The sequence below is a fragment of the Bombyx mandarina genome, chromosome 03, assembly GCF_030267445.1.
Source record: "Bombyx mandarina strain Sakado chromosome 03, ASM3026744v2".
In the NCBI taxonomy this organism is placed as follows: Eukaryota; Metazoa; Arthropoda; class Insecta; order Lepidoptera; family Bombycidae; genus Bombyx; species Bombyx mandarina.
The window spans coordinates 12,918,914-12,940,945 of NC_143210.1; the positions used below are offsets into that span (position 1 = coordinate 12,918,914).

The 22,032-nt window shown below is 40.0% G+C and overlaps 2 protein-coding genes across 2 annotated transcripts in view; one reads left to right on the forward strand and one right to left on the reverse strand.

Annotated features, from left to right (window-relative positions):
- The window catches only part of GSTs2 (glutathione S-transferase sigma 2), a 469,518-nt gene that overhangs the window by 386,779 nt on the left and 60,707 nt on the right, over positions 1-22,032 (reverse strand). The window lies entirely within an intron of this gene.
- LOC114242376 (nucleolar MIF4G domain-containing protein 1 homolog) lies at positions 3,316-20,124 on the forward strand. Its single transcript, XM_028173505.2, has 14 exons — positions 3,316-3,633; positions 3,831-4,059; positions 5,304-5,582; positions 6,044-6,196; positions 6,958-7,160; positions 7,974-8,064; positions 8,881-9,120; positions 10,656-10,777; positions 12,554-12,750; positions 13,486-13,661; positions 15,789-15,976; positions 17,308-17,472; positions 18,573-18,704; positions 19,812-20,124. The coding sequence occupies exons 1-14, from the start codon at positions 3,430-3,432 to the stop codon at positions 20,103-20,105; spliced, it is 2,673 nt and encodes an 890-aa protein (XP_028029306.2). The 5' UTR covers positions 3,316-3,429; the 3' UTR covers positions 20,106-20,124.

A 22,032-nucleotide genomic window follows, 5' to 3' on the forward strand; every position in this document is an offset into this window, starting at 1 on the left:
GTGTTTGTTAAAAGGTTCCTTACAGCATAAATCTACTTGCAAAATTTGTTAGCAACTAATAGTATGCCTAACTAATTATTATTGGATTTTTTTAATAAGAGAACAAAGATGTGTGCTACCTAGTCATGCATTATAAATATTTGACAGAAAGAAGCATACCTGTGTATTAGACATGTGTAAGTAATGCGAGTGATATTACTCGGGTAATATTACTCTACGATGTAATGCAACATCACACATTACGCGAAGGAAACAAACATCACACCATCACCCAACATGTTTCTTTCTTTGTCGTGTAATGTTGCTTAATACACGAACGGAACCGAACGAGCGAGACAGACCGATCGACGCAAAATAAATGAGCAAGCGACACGGAATTATTCCTAGTGATTTGGAACCGTATGTCCCGGCCGCTAGGTACATTTTTATACCTATGGTACGTCTGAATTTTAATATAGGTATTTGTGTTTATATTTTTCATGCGGCCAGCCGGTAGTTTCCCGCAAGTACTTACTTAATTTTTTATTCGCAACTTTTGTAAAATCGCTAGTCGCTCGTAATTGTTTAGTAATATTTCATATTAATTTTTGTGTTTGATTTGAATTACTTAAGCACTTGTTTGAAGATAGTTTTATTATTTGTTTTAATGCGTGTTTAATAAGTGAAAGAAATAACGGCGTCTAAATGAAAGTACAGTCCTCCTTGGATGCACTTTGAGGGTATCGCGCCGAAACAATGCATCTACTGCTCTCGTATATTAACATTATTGTCGAGCTCAATTTGCAGTCTAAGTCGCCATATGAAATCCGTTCATCCCACAATAAATTATATTAAGTAAAAAATAAAATTATTATATTATTAAGTAAGTCAATCTCTGTCAAGTAATATAACAGTGTATTACAATACAAAGTTCATACTTTGTATTGTAATACACTACTGTAATGACACACCCGAATCATTACCTAAGTGATGTGTTGATACACATCACTTAGGTAATGATTCGGGTGTATAGATACAATGTATTCGTCGTCACAGTATCTATTGAACGCACCGAGTAATGTTAAGAGTGATGTGTAATGTTTTCGAGTAATATCACCTGTCTGTAAAAGTGATGTCATATCACATTACATTGAGGAGTGATGTTTTGCGCAAGTCTAGTGTATAGATACAATGTATTCGTCGTCACAGTATCTATTGAACGCACCGAGTAATGTTAAGAGTGATGTGTAATGTTTTCGAGTAATATCACCTGTCTGTAAAAGTGATGTCATATCACATTACATTGTGAAGTGATGTTTTGCGCAAGTCTACTGTGTATTTACTAATGTTTTCATAGTCAGATTCCACAAAGTGTTTACGACATAACCTCGAACTTTGTGGGAGTACTTTTTTCGCGTCAAATGGCCTTTAACCACAGTCTTCTAATTTTCTTGTCCTTCGGGAATTGATGTACTCCAATTTCTGAGCATACTGGTACAAAACAACGCGTCATTGTGCTTAAAATAATTTTTAATCAAAAATTCCAATACAAATATTGAATGTTATGGGAACAATGCACACCAGCGCCACTTTGACAGTTGCCAACCCCATTTAACGCCTTGTAAAAAAAAAAACAAAATGTGGTGTCGTGGGACACCAGGTAGGAACGAAGTTCCTTCGGCTAATGTAGAATCGACACAATTTGCAAAAAAAAAAATTGTGCTCAATTTTATGTAGGTTTTCTTGATTTTTCTCTTAAATTTTGCTGATTAGTTTTTATTTAAGTATAGGAAAGTATTTAGGAAATTCAGTATTTTAGGAAATAATAAGTTACGTAAAATAGAAAGAGAATGGATGAGATAACGAAAAGAAAGAGGGAGAAAGAGAAAGGTATTATACACTACTCGCTTGTGTATGCGACTGTCGCGCCTGCGCACGTCTCATTTAACGGTTTTATTCCACGCACTTTTTTCCACGGATTTTTTCCACGGATTTTTGAAGTGAAAACTTCTTTAGAATCGTTGTGATTTCAAACCGGATGCAACGGAAAAAACGACAGGTAAGAGACACAAATACAAAAATGTGTAGGATGAAGCCAGCAAAGAATGAGACAGAAAAATACATACTATTTAATACAGCGCCATCTGTGAGATTTTTTAATACTAACGTGTGTATGAAAGCTCTTGTAGTGAATTTTAATTTAAGGATTATACGTGAAATTAAAATATCAATTCACAGAGGGCGCTACCTTACAATTATTTACTAATGACAAAATTTTACATATACTTAAGACGTTTAGGATAATTGTATTTTAATTTTGGAAGGTTTCACTTCTACCACGTGTGAATTGCACACATTTTGTTTTTTCTTACGGTTTTACTATCACATTTTTTTCAGTTCGGTCGCGCAGCAAAATCCCTATCCCCTCCAAGCCTGCCGTAAGGAACTTCGTTCCAATACATTCAAAGTTTTGTAGTCTATTCTAAGATTTAATTAATAGTGTGAACAATTTTTTACTAGGTTTTCAGTTCGTACGGAACAAGAAAATTTTCATCGTGAAATACGATATTTTCGTGATAATCTCCGATGTGCTCGTCGAGTACCTATCACGCCGACGCCGCGACGTAACTATGTTTTTAAAGGTCACAAATACCAATGTATCTAAGGCAATATTATTTATTAAACGTTTACGAACAAAGTCTGATGATCAAAAGCACAAATGTATATTTTTTTACTTATTGCTTACATGAGTGAACGAGCCTACAGCAGAGTTTAACATACTCCTTAAGAACACTCCAAAACTGGCGAATATTATATTGTACTTAACGGTGCTTGCGAAGAGCTATAAATTATCCTGTGCTCCTGGAATTACGAACACTTATTGTTACTACTCACCGTCAGGATTGCTCTTCTGCTTACAATGACACTAAACAAAAAATACCTAGTGTAAAGCCAAGCTCCAATTCATAACACATATTTGTCCAGGTAGGCTTGAACTCGTTTACTAAACAAAATAAATAAAACATTGCAATTTTTAGCACCTGTAAAACGGCTTGGATGCTTCAAAGAATGTAGTTCCGTGAATTACCTTGTTTATTCAATTTATGTTTCTTTTGGAGTAAATAAGTTCCTCACATGCAGAATTGCACGAAATCCCAATAGTCAGGGGCGCTAGCTGATGCGCCAACGGAGCAGTCCATTTTTCGTTTTGTTCGTTCGACTTTACCATTTGTACAATAGAAATTGCTTTGGTTTCTCAAAAATATTCGGCTTTGCACGCTATGCTCTTTTCACCTATCCAGTGGAGGAATCTAAAAAAAGGTCTATGATTTTGGCCATAGATTGCTTTATGTTGTCACAATGTCAAGTGTCAGGCAAATGGTCAAATCAAAATAATAGTAACCTAAAAAAATTGCCCAAACTTTTCATAAACATCAAACCAACCTAACAATGAAGAAAAAACCTGTACCTCGTTTAAAGTTTGAAAATAGTCGTAAGACTATACGCAAACAGAAAAGGCAGCAAAAAAAAATTCATCGCCAGGAACATTATTTGAAGAAAAAAACCCCACAACAGTCTATAATTCATCCCCAGCATACTCCCGGAAGGTTCGTAAAGAGACCAGCAGATGGACAAGATACTACAGAAATGAAGGTTTTTAAATTTCTAAATTTTAAGCAATATTAAGGAATTTTAAACTCACGAAGTTTTACCAATAAATATATTATATTTTTAAAGATAACTAAGTAATCCTAAAGCGGATGCTGTCATATTAAAATAAAGTATCAATTAAATTAATTTAGGAATCTATTATCAAGTGGCACAATTAATAAAACACAGGTCATTTTTAGAAAAAAAGAAAGAAACCCAATGCGCCAAGCTATGACATCCTTAACAAAGAGAGACAAAAGGAAATCAACGAAGCAGACCAATTAAAGTCAGAGATGGAAGAACAGCGACGGAAGATACTCCTCAAAGCCAATGAGGAAGAAGATCGCCTGATAAAAAAGCTTGAGAAACAAATGGGCCTAAATAAATCTAAAAACAAGAACAATTACTTTTCTGAAGATGGTTTGGACTGTATCCTTTCAATAAACCCATATATTTTTTTTATTAAATAAAAAGTTAAATCTGTCCTAAACACCTGTCAAGTTTCCCAGTGAGTTACCGGACTTTATTAATTTATATTAAAGTTGATCATATTAAAATTTATATCAAACTGGTTTCTAAAAAAACCTACTAATTACACTAACAGTATTCTATTTGGAAGTTTTTTTTTATTTTTTTTATTGCCTTCGTAGGCAGACAAGCATACGGCCCACCTGATGGTAAGTGGTCACCGTCGCTCATGGACGTCAGCAATGCCAGGGGCAGAGCCAAGCCGCTGCCTACCATAAAGTACTCTCCGCAAGCCTCGTTTGAAGAAGGACATGTCATAGCCCTCAGAAAATACAGTGGAGGGGAGTTCATTCCAAAGCCGGATGGTATGTGGCAAAAAAGATCTTTGGAAACGCACTGTCGATTAACGCAGCGGTTCCAGATAATATGAATGAGCCCTGCTCCGATGGCGGGAGGTGCGATGATAAAAAGGAGATGAGGGGATCATCTCGAATAATTCCTCAGAGCATTCCCCATGGACCATGCGGTATAAAACACAGAGAGAACCCAAATCCCTCCGTAGACCCAGAGGTACCAAGCAATCCGCCAGAGCAGGACTATCGACCATCCGAACAGCCCGTTTCTGTATGGAATCAAATGGAAGTAGCTGCTATTTGGGAGCCCCGGCCCAGAGGTGAGAGCAGTACTCCATGCGAGGTCGGACCTGCGCTTTATAAAGCGCAAGTCTCTGTCGAGGCGTGAAATACCGCTTCGCTCTGTTGAGGACTCCCAACATTTTAGAGGCCAATTTGGCTTTATCTTCCAAATGACTCCGAAACTGGACATCGCTCGAAATATCGACCCCCAGAATCCCGATACTCGCGGAAAGCTGCAAGGATACTCTTTGAAATTCCGGCGCCATGACAAAAGGGTCCTTCTTCGCAGTGAACGCGCAAACCTGTGTCTTCAATGGGTTGAACTGAACTGAATTCAGTTCACCCCATTTGGAGACCCGCCCCAGAGAGTTCTCCACTTCAGACACAAGTTTTAATCGCCTCTCGTGTACAACGCTTTGAGAGAGACTCTGATGGCCGATAGTGTTATCATCCGCATAGCAATGCATGCCATCAATAGATAGCATGTCATTGATATGCAATATGAAAAGCGTGGGGGAGAGCACCGAACCTAACTCAAACATGACTGTTTCCATTCTACAAAATACACAGACCTTTTAGAAATATGTGACAGATCAACAACAGAACAGATAGTAGCTGCAGAAAAACATTTAGCTGAAGTTGATGGTGATTCAGACTTTGAAGAAGACATAGCAATTGTTACAGGAAAAGACAAAAAACAAAAGAAATCTCAGGAAGTAGATCCGCACAATAGTGATGAGCAATTTGACAATAGTGAAGAGAGTTGTGCTGAAGAGGCAGAAGATGGTTTGAGTGATGAATATGATGATTTGGATGATGATTATGATGGAACAGATAGTGAGCTTGAAGGTAAGATGACTTAATGCTCCCTTGATGAAACAAAATGAAACTTTAAATAATAGGAGATTTGAACTACCTACTTGCCTCAGTTTGATAGCCACATTTACTTAATCACTTTGATACTTCTTTTGATTGATAGGCTTGCTATTGCTATTGTAGTATCATTGGGTAATATCATATCTTTAGAATAGAAGCATGTTGGTTGGTAAGCCTTGTGAATGGTAGACCCTAGATTGGCAAATGGGCATAGAGATGGTTGGCAGTATGACACAAAAAATTTAAAGGGTCTAGTGACCTCTCAATTAATAAGATAAGTGAAAGGGTTAAAAATATAATAAATAATACTACCTCTACTATGATGAATGATTAGGGTAGAGTAGACAATAGTAATCTAAATGTCCATCACAAATATAACTTCTGATTAAAATTGCATTTGCAGACTTAACTTATAGATAAACTATTCCTTCCAGAAAAACCGAAAATCTCTAGCAAGAACAAAACAGACAAAAAGAAAATTAAAGAAAGAACAGTAAAAGAAGAATCAAGCAATGTTAGTAGTGAAGATGAAAAATCATACCTATCCAGTGATAGTGATGAAAGTGATTTAAATGATGAACCAGAAGGTAAACTAACAACATTATGTTATATTGAATAGGACAAAGTAAATGCACCACTCTATATTACTAGAGAAGGAATCTATCAAAAACTTGTACAAACAAATGTGAACGGTGAGGTACACATAGCTAAAATTAGCATTGTAATTACTTTAGAATACAACCAAATTAAAACTACTGACTACAAGAAGAATTAGAAATAGAGTATCTCCCAAGTGCCCATTAGATTTACACATATAAAACAATGAAACACTACTATTTGGTATTTTTATAGACTACAGTGTTGTTAAAACACTTAAACTTGGATAAGCAAGGCGTCTTTTTGATAATCTGACACTGTTTTATAGGAATAATGATATCAGATTTTCATTGATTCCTGTAGGATCAATGTATTCTTAAACACAAAAAATATTTACACAATGCTTCCAAAGATATGAGACAAAATCACAATATAATATGTATAATAATATGTATTGAGGAGTGAAATGTTATTTGGTTTATGCAACATTTCCTTTAATACATGATTTTTTTCTTTGTAACTATAGGATCCTTTTATTTGGTAATAACATCAACAGTTCAATGTTTTTAATTTAACTTCAATCAAATTTACTCCGTTGAAATAGCTGAAGAAGGTTGTTTTGTTATAATAATTTTTCTAATTTTAAACTTTAAATGGCTCTCCTGCAAAGTTGCAAAATCAAATGGCCTTTGACCCCTCGATATATTTGATGCAGTGCTCTCTGATACAAAATATTTTTTTCTACTTCTAGGAAAACAGATTAAGAAGACAAAAGAAGAGAAAAAAGAAAGAATAATTAAAGCGGATGACATATCTAAAGTGTTCAGTGATGATGAGATCTCTCATTTGTCTAGCGATGATATAGATGATGAAAACGTTGAACCTAATGAGAAACCTGACATTTGGGAAGATATATATGGACGTAAGAGAGATAAAGACGGAAATGTCATAAAGGTAATTTTAGTATTTTTTTATTAATTTAGATCCATGAATTAATCCATGATCCATCTGAAGTTCATAAAAACCATACTGTGTATTCTGCCACACATCTTTAAGCCTTAGGTTTAAGTATATCTCTATTGTAATTGCATGACTGTCTCACTCATTCAGGTTTTTTTTTTCCATGGTAAGAAGACAAGCAAAGGGATTACCACCCTTATTACGGACATTAGATGGGAGGGCCACAGCAAGATATTGCATTTATATATATTATTAGCTGACCCGGCAGACTTCGTAGTGCCTCAATCTATAAATAAAAGACCTAAACTTTTGTATAAAATAAACAAAAGGAATCCGTCCGACAGGGGACACATCATAGAAAAAACAATATTGCTATTTTTATTTAATTCCGAGCATTTTTATTCATTTATCTAACTTTTAAACCTTCTCTGGACTTCCACAAATGTTTCAAGACCAATATTAGACAAATCGGTCCAGCCGTTCTCGGGTTTTTTCATTTTTATATATACAGATGAATTGATGAATTTTAATATTGAATCTAGAGAAAATTTAAGGTTCCTCTAGTGGTAAAATAACATGAAAAATGGTAATTTATTCATAATGTTTAGTTAATCCAATGGGTATCTTCAGTGGGGATCTATTATTCTAGGTCTGATTACGTGATCAAAAAAGTCAGTTGCAAATATTTGAGTGTACATATATGTATTTTTTATTTGTTTGACTTATTCCTTTTTCATATACCGTAATATTCATAAGATTTGTATTAAGATATTGTGTTTGTGATAGTGATTTTGTTTTTGTTTACAGGAACAAAAAGGTACATACATACCGCCCCATCTACGTAACAAAGACGTTGCACTAGAAAAAGATTTGACACAACTCAAGAGGCAAATAAAAAGTAAGAATATTACTAAGTAAATTCCTGCTTCATGTAATTTTGCTTGATCAAGTTTAACTGGTCACTGGAGTTGACCAACACTACAATGTTAATGTTTTTATTGAAAGTCATCGTAACTTAGTCGTTGTACTGGTATCCGGTGGTGAGACTGCCTGGTTTCATATCTTGTAGGCAGGTCCCAACGTTAAGGCAATCTATGCAAGATAATTGAGACTTCTATCTTATGTCTGTCTTATTACCTTATGATGTTTATTAGCTCTAATTACTCAGCTGATACCTCATTAGGCGAAAACGTTTTCTGCCTTCTTAGAAAAAATACTTTCAGGTGTTTGGATAATGAGTAATTACTCATCAAAAAAGAACTGTGTATGCCAATGCCACTGAGTAAATTTGAATCAATATTAAATTCTTGTTTTTTTTTATGGGATTTTATGACCTGGTAAGTAAGACCTTTAGGTCATGTTTATTTTAATTTATATTCTTATTTTTATAAAAATTGTTAATATGAAGTGAAATGAAATGAAATGAGATGACATGATATGGTATAAAATGTAATCTCAGTAAAATGGTGGTCATTTACTGAGACTTTTTCAATGGACTTTTTGGAAGAACCCTAGAAGTTACGTTCAGCGGCTTTGTTTCATTTTCCCAGATTTGTGCACGTTCACAGATATTAAACAGTTAATAAACCAGCGTTGTTATACATTTAAATCTGAAGAAACACTAAATACACAAAATAAAACAAATCACACAATATCACTCCGCGCGTTTCCGCCAAAAAGTTCTATTAAATTATTGTGTTTTGAAAATGTCCAGGTGTGCTGAACAAGCTGGCGGGCACGAACCTGCACTGGGCCTGCACGTCCATAGAGAACCTGTACGGCAACAACAGCAGGCACGCAGTCAACACCAGCCTCAGCGATCTGTGGCTGCACGCGACCGTGGCGCCCCCCGCCCCCAACCCCGCACTCCCCGCCCCCGCCGCGCCCGCCCGCCTCGTGGCCGAGCACGCCGCGCTGGTCGCCGTGCTGCACGCCAATGTCGGATCCGAAATAGGTGAGTAAATATATATGTCCGAGAAACTACAATTACTAACACCATCGTCAGACGTCGTAGAGGCGAATAGGGTGATCGAGCTAAGAGAAATATTGAGTACACAAATCACGTTTGTTGTCTTAGAGCAATTTAGAGATGTTCTCTTGACATTAGCAAACGAAAAAGAATGACAGTTCTTAGGACGGAGGCACCGCACTCCAAGAAGGCCGGTTGGTATGTGTGATGGCGTCTACGCGCCTCCATCAGCTGTATGGAGGGTAGAGGTAAGGAGAACCGTCTCATACGGGAGAAGCTTGAAAAAGTGTCCCACTTTCAGCACTAAATAACAGTTCGAAAATCCTCCAGAGTGGCGCTAGCATAGGCACAGGGTATGATATGAATTGAGTAGTTAGCTGATTGAAGTATGCTGAGTTAGGAAATTTAATATATATTTAATGACTAGAGTAGTTAGTGACAGTGTAATATACAAGACCTCGCATATTTACGTAGTCCAAACTAATTTCGTCAATGTAACCTAAAATTATTGCTGTGGTAAAACGTGGAGACATCGATTGCATTTTCTTATAATAAAAACACTTTTTAAATAAAATAAAATAACGATTTAAATAAAATACTTTTGTGATTTTGTAGTGCTTACAGTTCTTTCGTCCTTTTTTATTTCTCTATCTTATTCTAATAACTTTCAGCATCTTTTTTTAAATTTACCCGGTTGCTACTGTAGCCCCACCCTTTATTTAGCAGATTTTAACGGACACTTTTTCACATACAGAGATGGTTCTCCTTACCTCTACCCTCCATAATCGGCTAGGTTCTGTCGTAGCACGAAGTTAGTCGAGTTCCGACGATACCGCAATCGTGCTGCCATCTCTCGGGAATCGTGCCGCGTTTCGTTTAGCTACCAAACTAATGACCGTCTCCGACATGTAAATTTTTATTCTATTTTAGTGGGGCGTGTGGTGTAATAAGATTAAGGAGAGTAATATATAATAAATAATACGTTGAAGTCGTCGTGGCCTAAAAGATAAGACGTCCGGTGCATTCGTGTTGAAGCGATGCACCGGTGTTCGAATCCCGCAGGCGGGTACTAATTTTTCTAATGAAATACGTACTCAACAAATGTTCACGATTGACTTCCACGGTGAAGGAATAACATCGTGTAATAAAAGTGAAACCCGCAAAATTATAATTTGCGTAATTACTGGTGGTAGGACCTGTTGTGAGTCCGCGCGGGTGGGTACCACCACCCTGCCTATTTTCTGCCGTGAAGCAGTGATGCGTTTCGGTTTGAAAGGTGGGGCAGCCGTTGTAACTATACTGAGACCTTACAACTTATATCTCAAGGTGGGTGACGCATTTACGTTGTAGATGTCTATGGGATCCAGTAACCACTTAACACCAAGTGGGCTGTGAGCTCGTCCACCCATCTAAGCAATAAAATAAAAACAAATATGGCTGCCGTGGCTGATGGTGAATGGGAGCAGAGCACGCTGGTGATGAATTTAACCTAGTCACTCACCGAGTGCACAATGTTCCAGGGGCGCATTTCCTCCAAGTGCTTTGTAAAGAGTTCGACAAGGCGATGCAGACCCCGCAGCCGGTCGAGGATAAGCGCCTGGACAACCTCGTCTCCTGTCTCTCGTATCTCTACACCTTCAAGGTATGGATCATGTAGGATTGGTAAGAATGGAACGTATGAAAAGACCGTGAAACGGAGAGTGAAACGGCTTTAACGGTAGGCAGCGGCTTGGCTCTGCCCCTGGCATTGCTGAAGTCCATGGGCGACGGTAACCACTCACCATCAGGTGGGCCGTATGCTCGTTTACCTACAAGGGCAATGAAAAAAAGTTAAGATGTGAGTGAGAGAACTTTAAAACGGTAAGAAAGGGAAAAGAGAATGACAGTGAAAAGGAGGATGGCGAAGACGGTTAGCCGTAAAAAACGGTGTTAGATAATTTTTTATTATAATAACAGAAGTTTTTTTTTTATTGCATAGATGGGTGGACGAGTTCACAGCCCACCTGGTGTTAAGTACTTACTAAAGCCCATAGAAATTCACAACATAAATGCCGCCACCCACCTCGAGAGATGAGTTCTAAGGTCTCAGTATAGTTACAACGGCTACCCCGCCCTTCAAACTGAAACGCATTACTGCTTCACGGGAGAAATATGCAGGGTGGTGGTACCTACCCGAGCGAACTCACAAGAGGTCCTACCACCAGCAAATACGGTAAACAAGTGTAATCTTGCCTCGGAAAGACCTCATACGCACTGGCTAAAAATCCCTCACATAGTCTTGTAAAGAGGTCCTACCACCAGTAAAAAATTTGGAACAGTGTAAGTTTTTTTTTATGCGCTGCGATCTCTGTTCTACATTCACGTAAATTTTTATTTGCTCTCGGGGAATGGACTAGAATGACATGTCATACCTTCAATCGGACCAAGTCACGACCGCTGACAGTCATTCCGTTTTGAAGGGTGGGGCAGCCTCTGACCTCATGTCTCAAGTGAGCGATGGCGTTCACGTTGTGGTCGCTATGGGTTATGGCGACTGCCGTGTATTGGATAGACCATCAATAGAAATGCAAGCACCCGAGGATTTTAGTTTTTGTAGACAATTTGCACAGTGCGTGTGTGTATATATTATTATGTTAATTATTGCCAATAGTGGCGTTTGCGCCCATATACACCTCAGCATACGGCATCCTCCGCCCGGAACGACACACGCTCAGTATTGACTTAATGAAATCATGCTGATAAAATAATGATGGAGTCGACATTTCCGTCGTGTCTTCCATACAGGCTGGAGATTTGTAACACTGGACTTCGTGTTTAAACTCCCAACTAGTACGAACACCAAACTCTTTCGGAAGTTTATTCTAATTTTATACAATTTTTAAATATTATTAATGCATTGTATTGTATTCTAAACCTTTAAGAGAAATAAAATAAATATTACTGTTACGTGCTGGGGTTCGGGATAAATTAAATTCCACCAAAGTACAACTAAAAACGGTATTAGAACACTTAAAACACTCAACAAACACCTTAAAACTCTCACTTCGCTTGTTCCGCTTACCTTCTGGTGATTCGTTCGCTGTTTCGCTTCGAGTAGTTCCGATTACTGACTGACTGCGTGCCATCCCTAAAACGCTTTTATAGTCGATATCTCATCCTTAGAAATATCGAGAATATTCCACACATCTCTAGTATTGTGTTTCCGCTGTCTGACACTAGATAGCGTTGTACTTTTCGAGCGTTCTAGGTGCTACTAGATCCTTCGATAATCGTTCGGCTATTCGGCGATAGATGGCGTTACTCTTACCGGCGTAACATTACTATTATTATCATTACGCTTCGACCTCAAGCCTCACGCGATACTCTCCAGTTGCCCTGACCTCTGAGTACCATTGATTTCTTCATGGAAATGTTGCAGGTGTACCACGCGGCCCTTTTGTACGACGTGCTAGCGCGTCTGCTCGTCGACGTCACCGAGAAGGGCATAGAGTGCGTGCTGGTGGCCCTGAGGGCGGTCGGCGGAGTGCTACGGAAGGAGGAACCTCTGGCCCTCAAGAACTTTATACACGAGACGCAGGAGAGAGTGACGCGGCTCAGCGAGGACGCCGCCAGAGGGTTGGCGCAGCTTTAATGTTCCGCACTCGACGTCCCAAATTCAAAATCAGGATTCTAAAACCACGCGTGTAATAAATAAGAAGAAATATGTCCAGACTGGGACCATACCCGATCCTGTGGGCCGAATGGTAAACAGTCGACGTCGCCCTAAACACGTCATTACGGATGCTCCCGATCCATTAACGGTGTTTTTAGGTACCTCAAGCACCGGTCACCGTCCTCGTCGAACCCGTCGCCTGACGAAGGGCTCGGCGAGTGAATTAACCCACAGACACAGTCCACTGAGTTTCTCGCCGGATCTTCTCAGTGGGTCGCGTTTCCGATCCGATGATTGATTCTGCGAGCACTGCTCTTGCTAGGGCCAGTACTAGCAACACTCCCGGTTTGAGCCCCGTGAGCTTACCTACACGTGAAGGTGAAGCTGAAATATCAGCATAGGTAGGTAGGTAAAAAATAAATAAATGGGATGCTACCCACCGGCGATTCTTGCGAATCCCCCACCTTGCAGAATGAGGCGGTGGGTCTCATTCCTCTCTTTACTGCACCATTCCTTCACCGCTGGGCCTGAAGGCAGAGGGGGGGTTCTCCAGCCTCGGTCCCTATGGGGGTGGAGAGGGCCGCGGGGCGCGCTGCAGTGTAGTTGTTTCCCGCCGCGTGCATACGGTCCCCCTAGAAGTCAGTAAAAAATGTCTCGTTAAATGTCGGCAGATATTATCAGGCCACAATTACCCGCAGGTCTCGCATAAAGTTCCTGCTCGAAGTTCTAATGGCGGTGAAGAACAACAACCTCACCAAGATCCCGCAGTACGACCCCGCGTACGCGGAGCACTTGAGGAAGTTCATCAAGGGGATCATCAGGAAGGGGAACTACGTCACGACACTCAACATACGACTAGAAGACTTGTTGAAAGGTGAGACACGACGACCGTCGCGGGCACGGCGCGTCCACCATCTTGCGGAAGGCGAGAAGCTTGTATTTTTTTTCTTACAAAACTCGCAAACGTTGTTTGGAGATGAAGAGTTGGGGAAATAACATTATATACGTGATTTAATGACCCGATTCATATCGGGTCATCCCGGGGTCTTCCCCCATCCCCGTATCCCACACCCCTGTGTCCCCCACCCCCGCCTCCCCCCTTCCCACGCCCCGCCGCCAGTAAGATGAGACGGATGGACGTCAGAAATATCCACGTCGTATGATGATGCGCCTTGCAGCGCTAGTGTAACTTTAATTGAATTCCCGTCACATAGACCTTAATCAGGTATTCATTACGAATTAATTATACGCAAAAATATCAATAGATATATTCGCACTGGTATTCGGATTAAGAAAATATGTAGTACTTTTACTGGTGGTAGGGTGTCTTGTGAGTCCGCACAGGTAGCTACCACCACCGCGCCTATTTCTGCCGCGAAGCCGTTGTAACTATACTGAGTCCTTAGAACCCATTATCTCAAGGTGGGTGGCGCATTTACGTTGTAAATGTCTATGGGCTCCGGTAACCATTTACAACAGGTGAACTGTGAACTTGCCCGCCGATATAAACTATAAAAAAAAGGTTTTTTTATGGATTTGTTATCCCACACGATGAACGCGTTATAGGAGTGGGTGATATAAATCGTATATAGATTCAATATCTATATATCGCAGCAATATCGTTGAATCCGATATCGCCCCGCACGAAATCTATATATCGATATCAGCCGATACACGATATTGCTCGATGTGATGCGCATCGCCATATCGGACCGATTCGTGAATCGAAATCTATATTTCGATATCAGCCGATACACGATATTGCTCGATGTGATGCGCATCGGCATATCGTACCGATTCGTGAATCGAAATCTATATTTCGATATCAGCCGATACACGATATTGCTCGATGTGATGCGCATCGCCATATCGGACCGATTCGTGAATCGAAATCTATATTTCGATATCAGCCGATACACGATATTGCTCGATGTGATGCGCATCGGCATATCGTACCGATTCGTGAATCGAAATCTATATTTCGATATCAGCCGATACACGATATTGCTCGATGTGATGCGCATCGCCATATCGGACCGATTCGTGAAACGAAATCTATATTTCGATATCAGCCGATACACGATATTGCTCGATGTGATGCGCATCGCCATATCGGACCGATTCGTGAATCGAAATCTATATTTCGATATCAGCCGATACACGATATTGCTCGATGTGATGCGCATCGCCATATCGTACCGATTCGTTAATATCAGCAATATTCGTTTGGTTCGTATCGAATCGGCCAGAGTGAGTGAGCGCACGATAGGGATATCATGTGATGAATGAAACAGAAACAGGCATTATCCATACAATTGTAAACCTTATATTTAAGTCCATATGTCTGTAGATTATTCTTAGCGTATCAGCAGGATACAATTAAGGAAAGAAGTTTCAACTTTCGACCCTAACTTGAATGCAGTATAGCCTATTTGCATCGTTGAATTTAATTTCACGCGCTTTGACCTTGAACTAGAATTTTTGGACAAGTGTTTATAAATACTTAAAAGTTTTTTGTGTTTGATTTTTAAAGTACACATTTTTCTATTTTTAGTTGAATCCAAATAATTGAGTTTATTTCTTGTGTTTGTATTAAACTTTTGAAATCTACACTCTTTTGGTATATTTTGTAATTTTAAATTAAGACACAAATTACTAAAAACTGAAAATAATGTAGCCAGTCCTAAGCCTGGTAAAAGCATGAAGGAAAGTTTTTTTGATATTTTTATTTTCATGTTCTTTTTATTACTTTATTATAAATTGATATCAGAAAACCAACCGTATAACGTTGACTTAAATCTATATCTACTACGATATTATATCAGCGTATCGTTTCAAATCTCAAATATCATGAATCGAGAAAATCTGCTAGCATCCATCAATATATAGATTCAGAAAATATATAGATTCAATATCCGATATTGATCCTCGATATATAGATACGATTCGATACGCGGCAAAACCGATATTACCCACTCCTAACGCGTTATGTTAATTGCAGCCGACGAGAGAGGTAAGTGGTGGGTGGTGGGGTCGGCGTGGGAGGGCGGGGCGCGGCAGGGGGAGGCGCGGCGGGAGGACGCGCGCCCGCCGCCCTCCGTCGACCAGAAGCTGCTGGAGCTGGCGCGGAAACAGAGGATGAACACGGACGTCAGGAGGAGCATCTTCTGCGTCATAATGTCGGCGGAGGCAAGTGATTTCTGAGCTGCTCTTGAGTTGTCAGGTCTCTTTTGGAGGCGCTCGGGCAGCTGTTAGCAAATCCCATCCCTCCTGGCTGAGCCTTTGCTCGCCCACCTGTCCTGGTGAAACTGGAAAGGCCTCCGGGCCACCAGTAATCCTTCAATCATAAAAAAAAGAAGAAAATTCTGTGTTTGGAACTGAAAAAAAAATACAACTTAAAATGTGAATGGTAATTCATGTTGAAAAACATTGATGCTTAAATCGATAACAAGCTAAGTTTGGAGACACCACACATCGCTCGAGGTTGGTCGGGAAGACAAAACCTTAAACAAAAAAACGATCTTTTTGTGCGTCGATCAGTCGTTTTTGAATTTCGCGAGTCTTAGATATATGTATGTAATTAAAACTAGCTATGAGTTCATTCGTATTCAATATAGAAAATATGACGGTAGTCGGCACAACATGCGTACAACGACAAATAACACTGCAGCCATCCGTGCGAACTGTTCGAAATTTCGAACATAATAAATGCGAGACGAAACTGTAACGTTGTATTAATTAAGAATCATTTCTTCGGCGAAATCTAGAGTCTCCCCTCCACAGTGTTCCATGTGACATGCTTTTCTTCGAACGAGGCTTGTGGAGGGTAGGCAATGGCAATCGTAGGAAGCGACTGTGCCGTGAGCGACGATGACCATTCAACATACGGAGGGTCGTATGCTCACATAATACTGCTCCTAATCCTAATGGTCTTAATACATTCCAGATCCTGCGTATAGAATGGAAAGCAGTCGATGTCGCCCCAAACACGTCATTTCGGATCATCCAGATCCACTGACGGTGTTTTTAGGTACCTCAAGCACCGGTCATCGTTCTCGTCGAACCCGTCGCTTACGACGAATGGCTCGACGAGTAAATTAACCCTCAGACACAGCCCACTGAGTTTCTCGCCGGATCTTCTCAATGGGTCGCGTTTCCGATCCGGTGGTAGATTCTGCGAAGCACGGCTCTCGCTAGGGTTCGTGTTAGCAACGTCGTCAGATTTGAGCCCCGTGAGCTCACCTACTAGTTAAGGTTACGCTGATATAGCCTCTCAAGGCTCTCAGCTTAGGTAGGAAAAAAAAAGTTCCCCTCGCATTATGACATGTCCTTCTTCGAACGAGGCTTGTGGAGAGCAGGCAGTGGCAATCGTAGGGAGCGACGACGATGACCATTCAACATAAGGAGGATCGTATGCTCAAACAATACTGGTCCTAATGGTCTTTAATATTGCGCTCTCATCACCGCACCTTTAACACAGTGGGGTCCATAGCCGGGGACAGTAATATAGTTCTGTCCAGGACTACATGGACGCGTTTGAGAAGCTCCAGCACCTGGGCCTGAGGGGGCAGCAGGAGCGGGAGGTGGCGCACGTGCTGCTGGCCTGCTGCCTCCAGGAGACCACGTACAACCCGTACTACGGCGTCCTGGGACGGAAGCTGTGCGAGTTTGACAGGAAATATCAGGTATCTATACTTCTATACTAATATTATAAAGAGGAAAGATTTGTTTGTTTGCTTGTATTGAATATTCTCGGAAACTACTGAACCGATTTGAAAAATTCTTTCACTGTTTGGAAGCTACATTATTCCCGAGTGACATAGGCTATAATCTTTTTTGAAAAAAATATATACTAATATTATAAAGAGGAAAGATTTGTTTGTTTGTTTGTATTGAATAGGCTCCGAAACTACTGAACCGCTTTGAAAAATTCTTTCACTGTTTAGAAGCTACACTATTCCCGAGTCACATAGGATATGATCTTTTTTGAAAAAAATTAGGGATCCTTACAAAAACTCCAATAATGTAACCCAAGGTGTAAACAAATTACCTAAAATATTCTTTAGATCGCGTGCCCTGCAAAAACTATAGATGATAGAATAAAATAATGTACTACGACTTTGTAGAACACATTATTATTTACAAAAAGTATTGCGACAGCACATGTCTAACTATTATAGTTATGCTGCAATAAGTGTTCTTTTATATAAAAAAATAAAACGTCAAATATCGTTGAAATTTTTGTTGAAGACCCGAGCGGAGCTGGAGCGGACCGCTAGTCGTTAATATAGACCCCGGAGCGGTCCGAGTAATTACTGTGGCTCATGGACATCACCAGTGCTGATTGGTCGCCGTTAACCCTTTGGTTTTGAACTAGTCACCTTCAAATTCTATGCGTTCTAAAAAGACTGGGTGGAATGTGTGAGGGACGATATGTGAGTGCAGTGGTGACGTATGATATAAGCCTGAATGGAAAAGAGGACATCTGTGCCGGACTCCGTTGCAGATATTAATTTCCCTCTGGATATATACGTACTTGACAACACGAGCTAGCGAACGACTCTAAGGAATGAACGGATAAGGTCTAAAATCGTGTAATAAAAATCAAAGCGCATTGTGAGCATTGCCTGTGTGGCTAGACAGCCGTTACACAATGAGACTTGCACCTCATGTGTCAACGTGGGCGACTGGAGTCACGTGCTGATGTCCCGGGGCTCCGTTAGTAACTCACACCGGCCAGGCCCGACCTTGTTCACTCTGAGTAATAAAAAACATTATCTTTCAGCTATCCATACAGTTCACGGTGTGGGACAAAATAAAGGACATAGAGAACCTGTCGAAACAGGCGCTAACGAATTTAGCGCAGTTCCTCGTTCATTTAATTATGGAGAAGGGCCTGGCTCTCTCGGTGCTTAAGGTAAGACTCCGCGTCGGGCTCCGCTGGCCGCCTAGCGCTGAACAGACCAGGGCCTGCGATACTTTAAGATAAATATTTTTTCCATGTGGAAACTAGCGACATCTTGTAGCGGATGCCCCTAAACTTGTATGCTGTTAAAGTTAAGGCATTTAATTAATTGTGTAACTAAACACAGAAAATTAAAAAATTCAAAACATACAAATCGTTATTTGTTCTGTACAAATTGATTAGATTTTATCAATTTGTGGTTTCTGAAAATTTACAAAATCCTTCATTAGTAATAAAATATAGGATACTACGTTACTGCCATCTACAGGAGCAATGAGAAACTAATCGAAGCGAAGCCATCTGGTGGCCGACGCCCGTAAACATTATTGTCGAGTGCTTGAGTTGCTTATCCAGTAAGTCTAAACGTAAATGCGCCACCCACCTTGAGATATAAGTTCTAGGGTCTCAGTATAGTTGCAATATACAGTTACAGTATAGTTAGGTGGTGCGATGACCTCCGAGCGGTGGCCGGCAAGAAGTGGATGAGGAGAGCCGTAGACCGGGCTCAGTGCTGTGGGTTGGGAGAGGCCTATGTCCAGCAGTGGACGACTGTGGGCTGTTGTTGATAATGATGTGTATTATCCTATGGACCAGGACTTTTTGGCGGGAACGCGAGGGGCGTGAAGCTGTGTAATTTGTTTTATTTTGTCTATTTAGTGTTTCTTCAGGTTTAAATTTGTAATAACGGTGCTTTATTAACTGTTTAGTGTCTGTGAAAGTGCACAAATGTGGGAAAATGAAACAAAGCCGTTGGACGTAACTTCTCGGGGTTCTCCAAAAAGTCCACTGAAAAAATCTCAGTTAACGACCACCATTCTACTGAGATTATATTTCATCTCATATCATCTCGTCTCATTTCATTTCATGCCATGCCATGCCATGTTTCATATTAATCAGCTTCATTTCATTTCATAATATCATATATCATAAAAAAATATATATATATATATAAAAGATAAGGCTGTATGGTGCCTTTCGATACCTTTGTCTTTCCATTTGGAAAAATAAAACTACTATACTATCTATGGGGCAGACTAACCAGACCGTGCTCGTCCACAGATCATCCAGTTCTCGGAGCTGAGCAAGCGGTCGGTTCGCTTCATGCGGCAGGTTCTGCTGTCGATCATAATGAACGAAGACGTGGCCTCGTCGCTCGAGGTGTTCCAGCGGGTGGCCCGGCCGCCCAAGCTGCACGTGTTCAGGGAGAGCCTGCGGCTGTTCATCCAGCACTTCCTGGTGAAGACCGCGGGCCGCAGCGGCGCCCTGGGGCCGCACGACGCCGCCGCGCTCGCCCTGCGCGCCGCCGACGTCGACGCGATACTCACCCGGCACGAATCTAAGCTTAAGCTGTGAATAAACTTAATGCTCTTTATTTGTGTGTTTTTTTTTATTTGATCACCCGAGATTGACCTTAACCAACCCACTGAGTTTCTCGCCGGATCTTCTCAGTGGATTCGAGTATATTATTATTTTGTATTTATATCTATATATTAATACGTGAAGCAAAAACTTTGTATCCCTTTTTACGAAAATTGCGCGGTCGGAGGAGTATGAAATTTTCCACACTTATATAGAACTAGCTGACCCGGCAGACTTCGTAGTGCCTCAATCGATAAATAAAAGACCTAAACTTTTATATAGAATAAACTTAAAACAAACAAAAGGAATCCGTCCGACGGGGGACACGTCAAAGGGAAAACAAAATTGTTATTTTTATTTAATTCCGAGAATTTTCATATTTTTATACCTTTTAAACCTTCTCTGGACTTCCACAAATAATTCAAGACCAAAATTAGCCAAATCGGTCAAGCCGTTTTCATGTTATGTCGTGACAACGGAAAACGGGTTTCATTTTTATATATATAGATATAGAGATGAAGTGCACAATGCTAATATTTTTTTAAATAATGCATAAAAGATACATTAAATCAATAAAGAAAACATTACACAAACTACATACCATGTATTTGACGCACACACGCATGCATACTATTTATTGTCAAACTTTTGTTCTTGGCGTCTGTTGTCAAATTGAGAATAGATTAAATACTGTTTGTCTTTGTTAATATTTTTATAGTGTAGTCTTGGCGAAATTTGTGATTATAGAAGTATAAAATACAATCATAATAGCGTACAAACTTACAATTCCAATTAATTATAGTCGAGTTTCGACTACTGCGGGACCACTAGTTTATTTAAAATCTTATTAATTACATAATATTTTTTAAAAAAGATATTAAAAGTACATTTTTTTAAAAACACTATATAAAAATAGATTGGCGCTGATGGCGGTATCTACGACACAAGCCACCAGTGGTTAGGACTCCAGAGCGAGAAACCTCCTCACAATGCGTGCAGTATCGAGGATAACTGCTTTCTGTATTAGGCCAGCTGGATAACGAAAGTTTGTTAAGATGTTGATCGAAACTTTTCGCTATGAAGCCGTGTATTGTTATTATTATTACATTCTTTTATTTCATATAATGATCCATATAAATGTTAGTAACAGTGATTTCTTAAAAATAAGTTAGTAAGGACACAATAATAAAAGAAAACAACAACATACATACTGCATACGATTACAATAGCGGCACTACGAGCGAATTTTATGGACCTCTCTGCAATGATTCAGAAAAGGTCCATCTAATCTTTTTTTTTTTATTGCTTAGATGGGTGGACTAGCTCACAGCCCACCTGGTGTTAAGTGGTTACTGGAGCCCATAGACATCCACAACGTAAATGCGCCACCCACCTTGAGATGTTAGTTCTAAGGTCTCAGTACAGTTACAACGGCTGCCCCACCCTTCAAACCGAAACGCATTACTGCTTCACGGCAGAAATAGGCAGGGCGGTGGTACCCACCCGCGCGGACTCACAAGAGGTCCTACCACCAGTAATTACGCAAATTATAATTTTGCGGGTTTCATTTTTATTACACGATGTTATTCCTTCACCGTGGAAGTCAATCGTGAACATTTGTTGAGTACGTATTTCATTAGAAAAATTGGTACCCGCCTGAGATTCGAACACCGGTGCATCGGTCAACACGAATACACCGGACGTCTTATCCTTTAGGCCACGACGACTTCAACGGTCATGATATTTTCTAGATTCTAGAATTCGAAGAAATCCTGTCCGAAAGCAAAAGATTTTATCTCGGAAGATGAAGATCTAGCACCTAGAACCATGTCGGGCATTTTAAAAGATGACTTAGGACTTTCAGCCTATAAGAGACGTACTGGTCATTTCTTAACTGATAATATAATCTAAAAGAGAATAG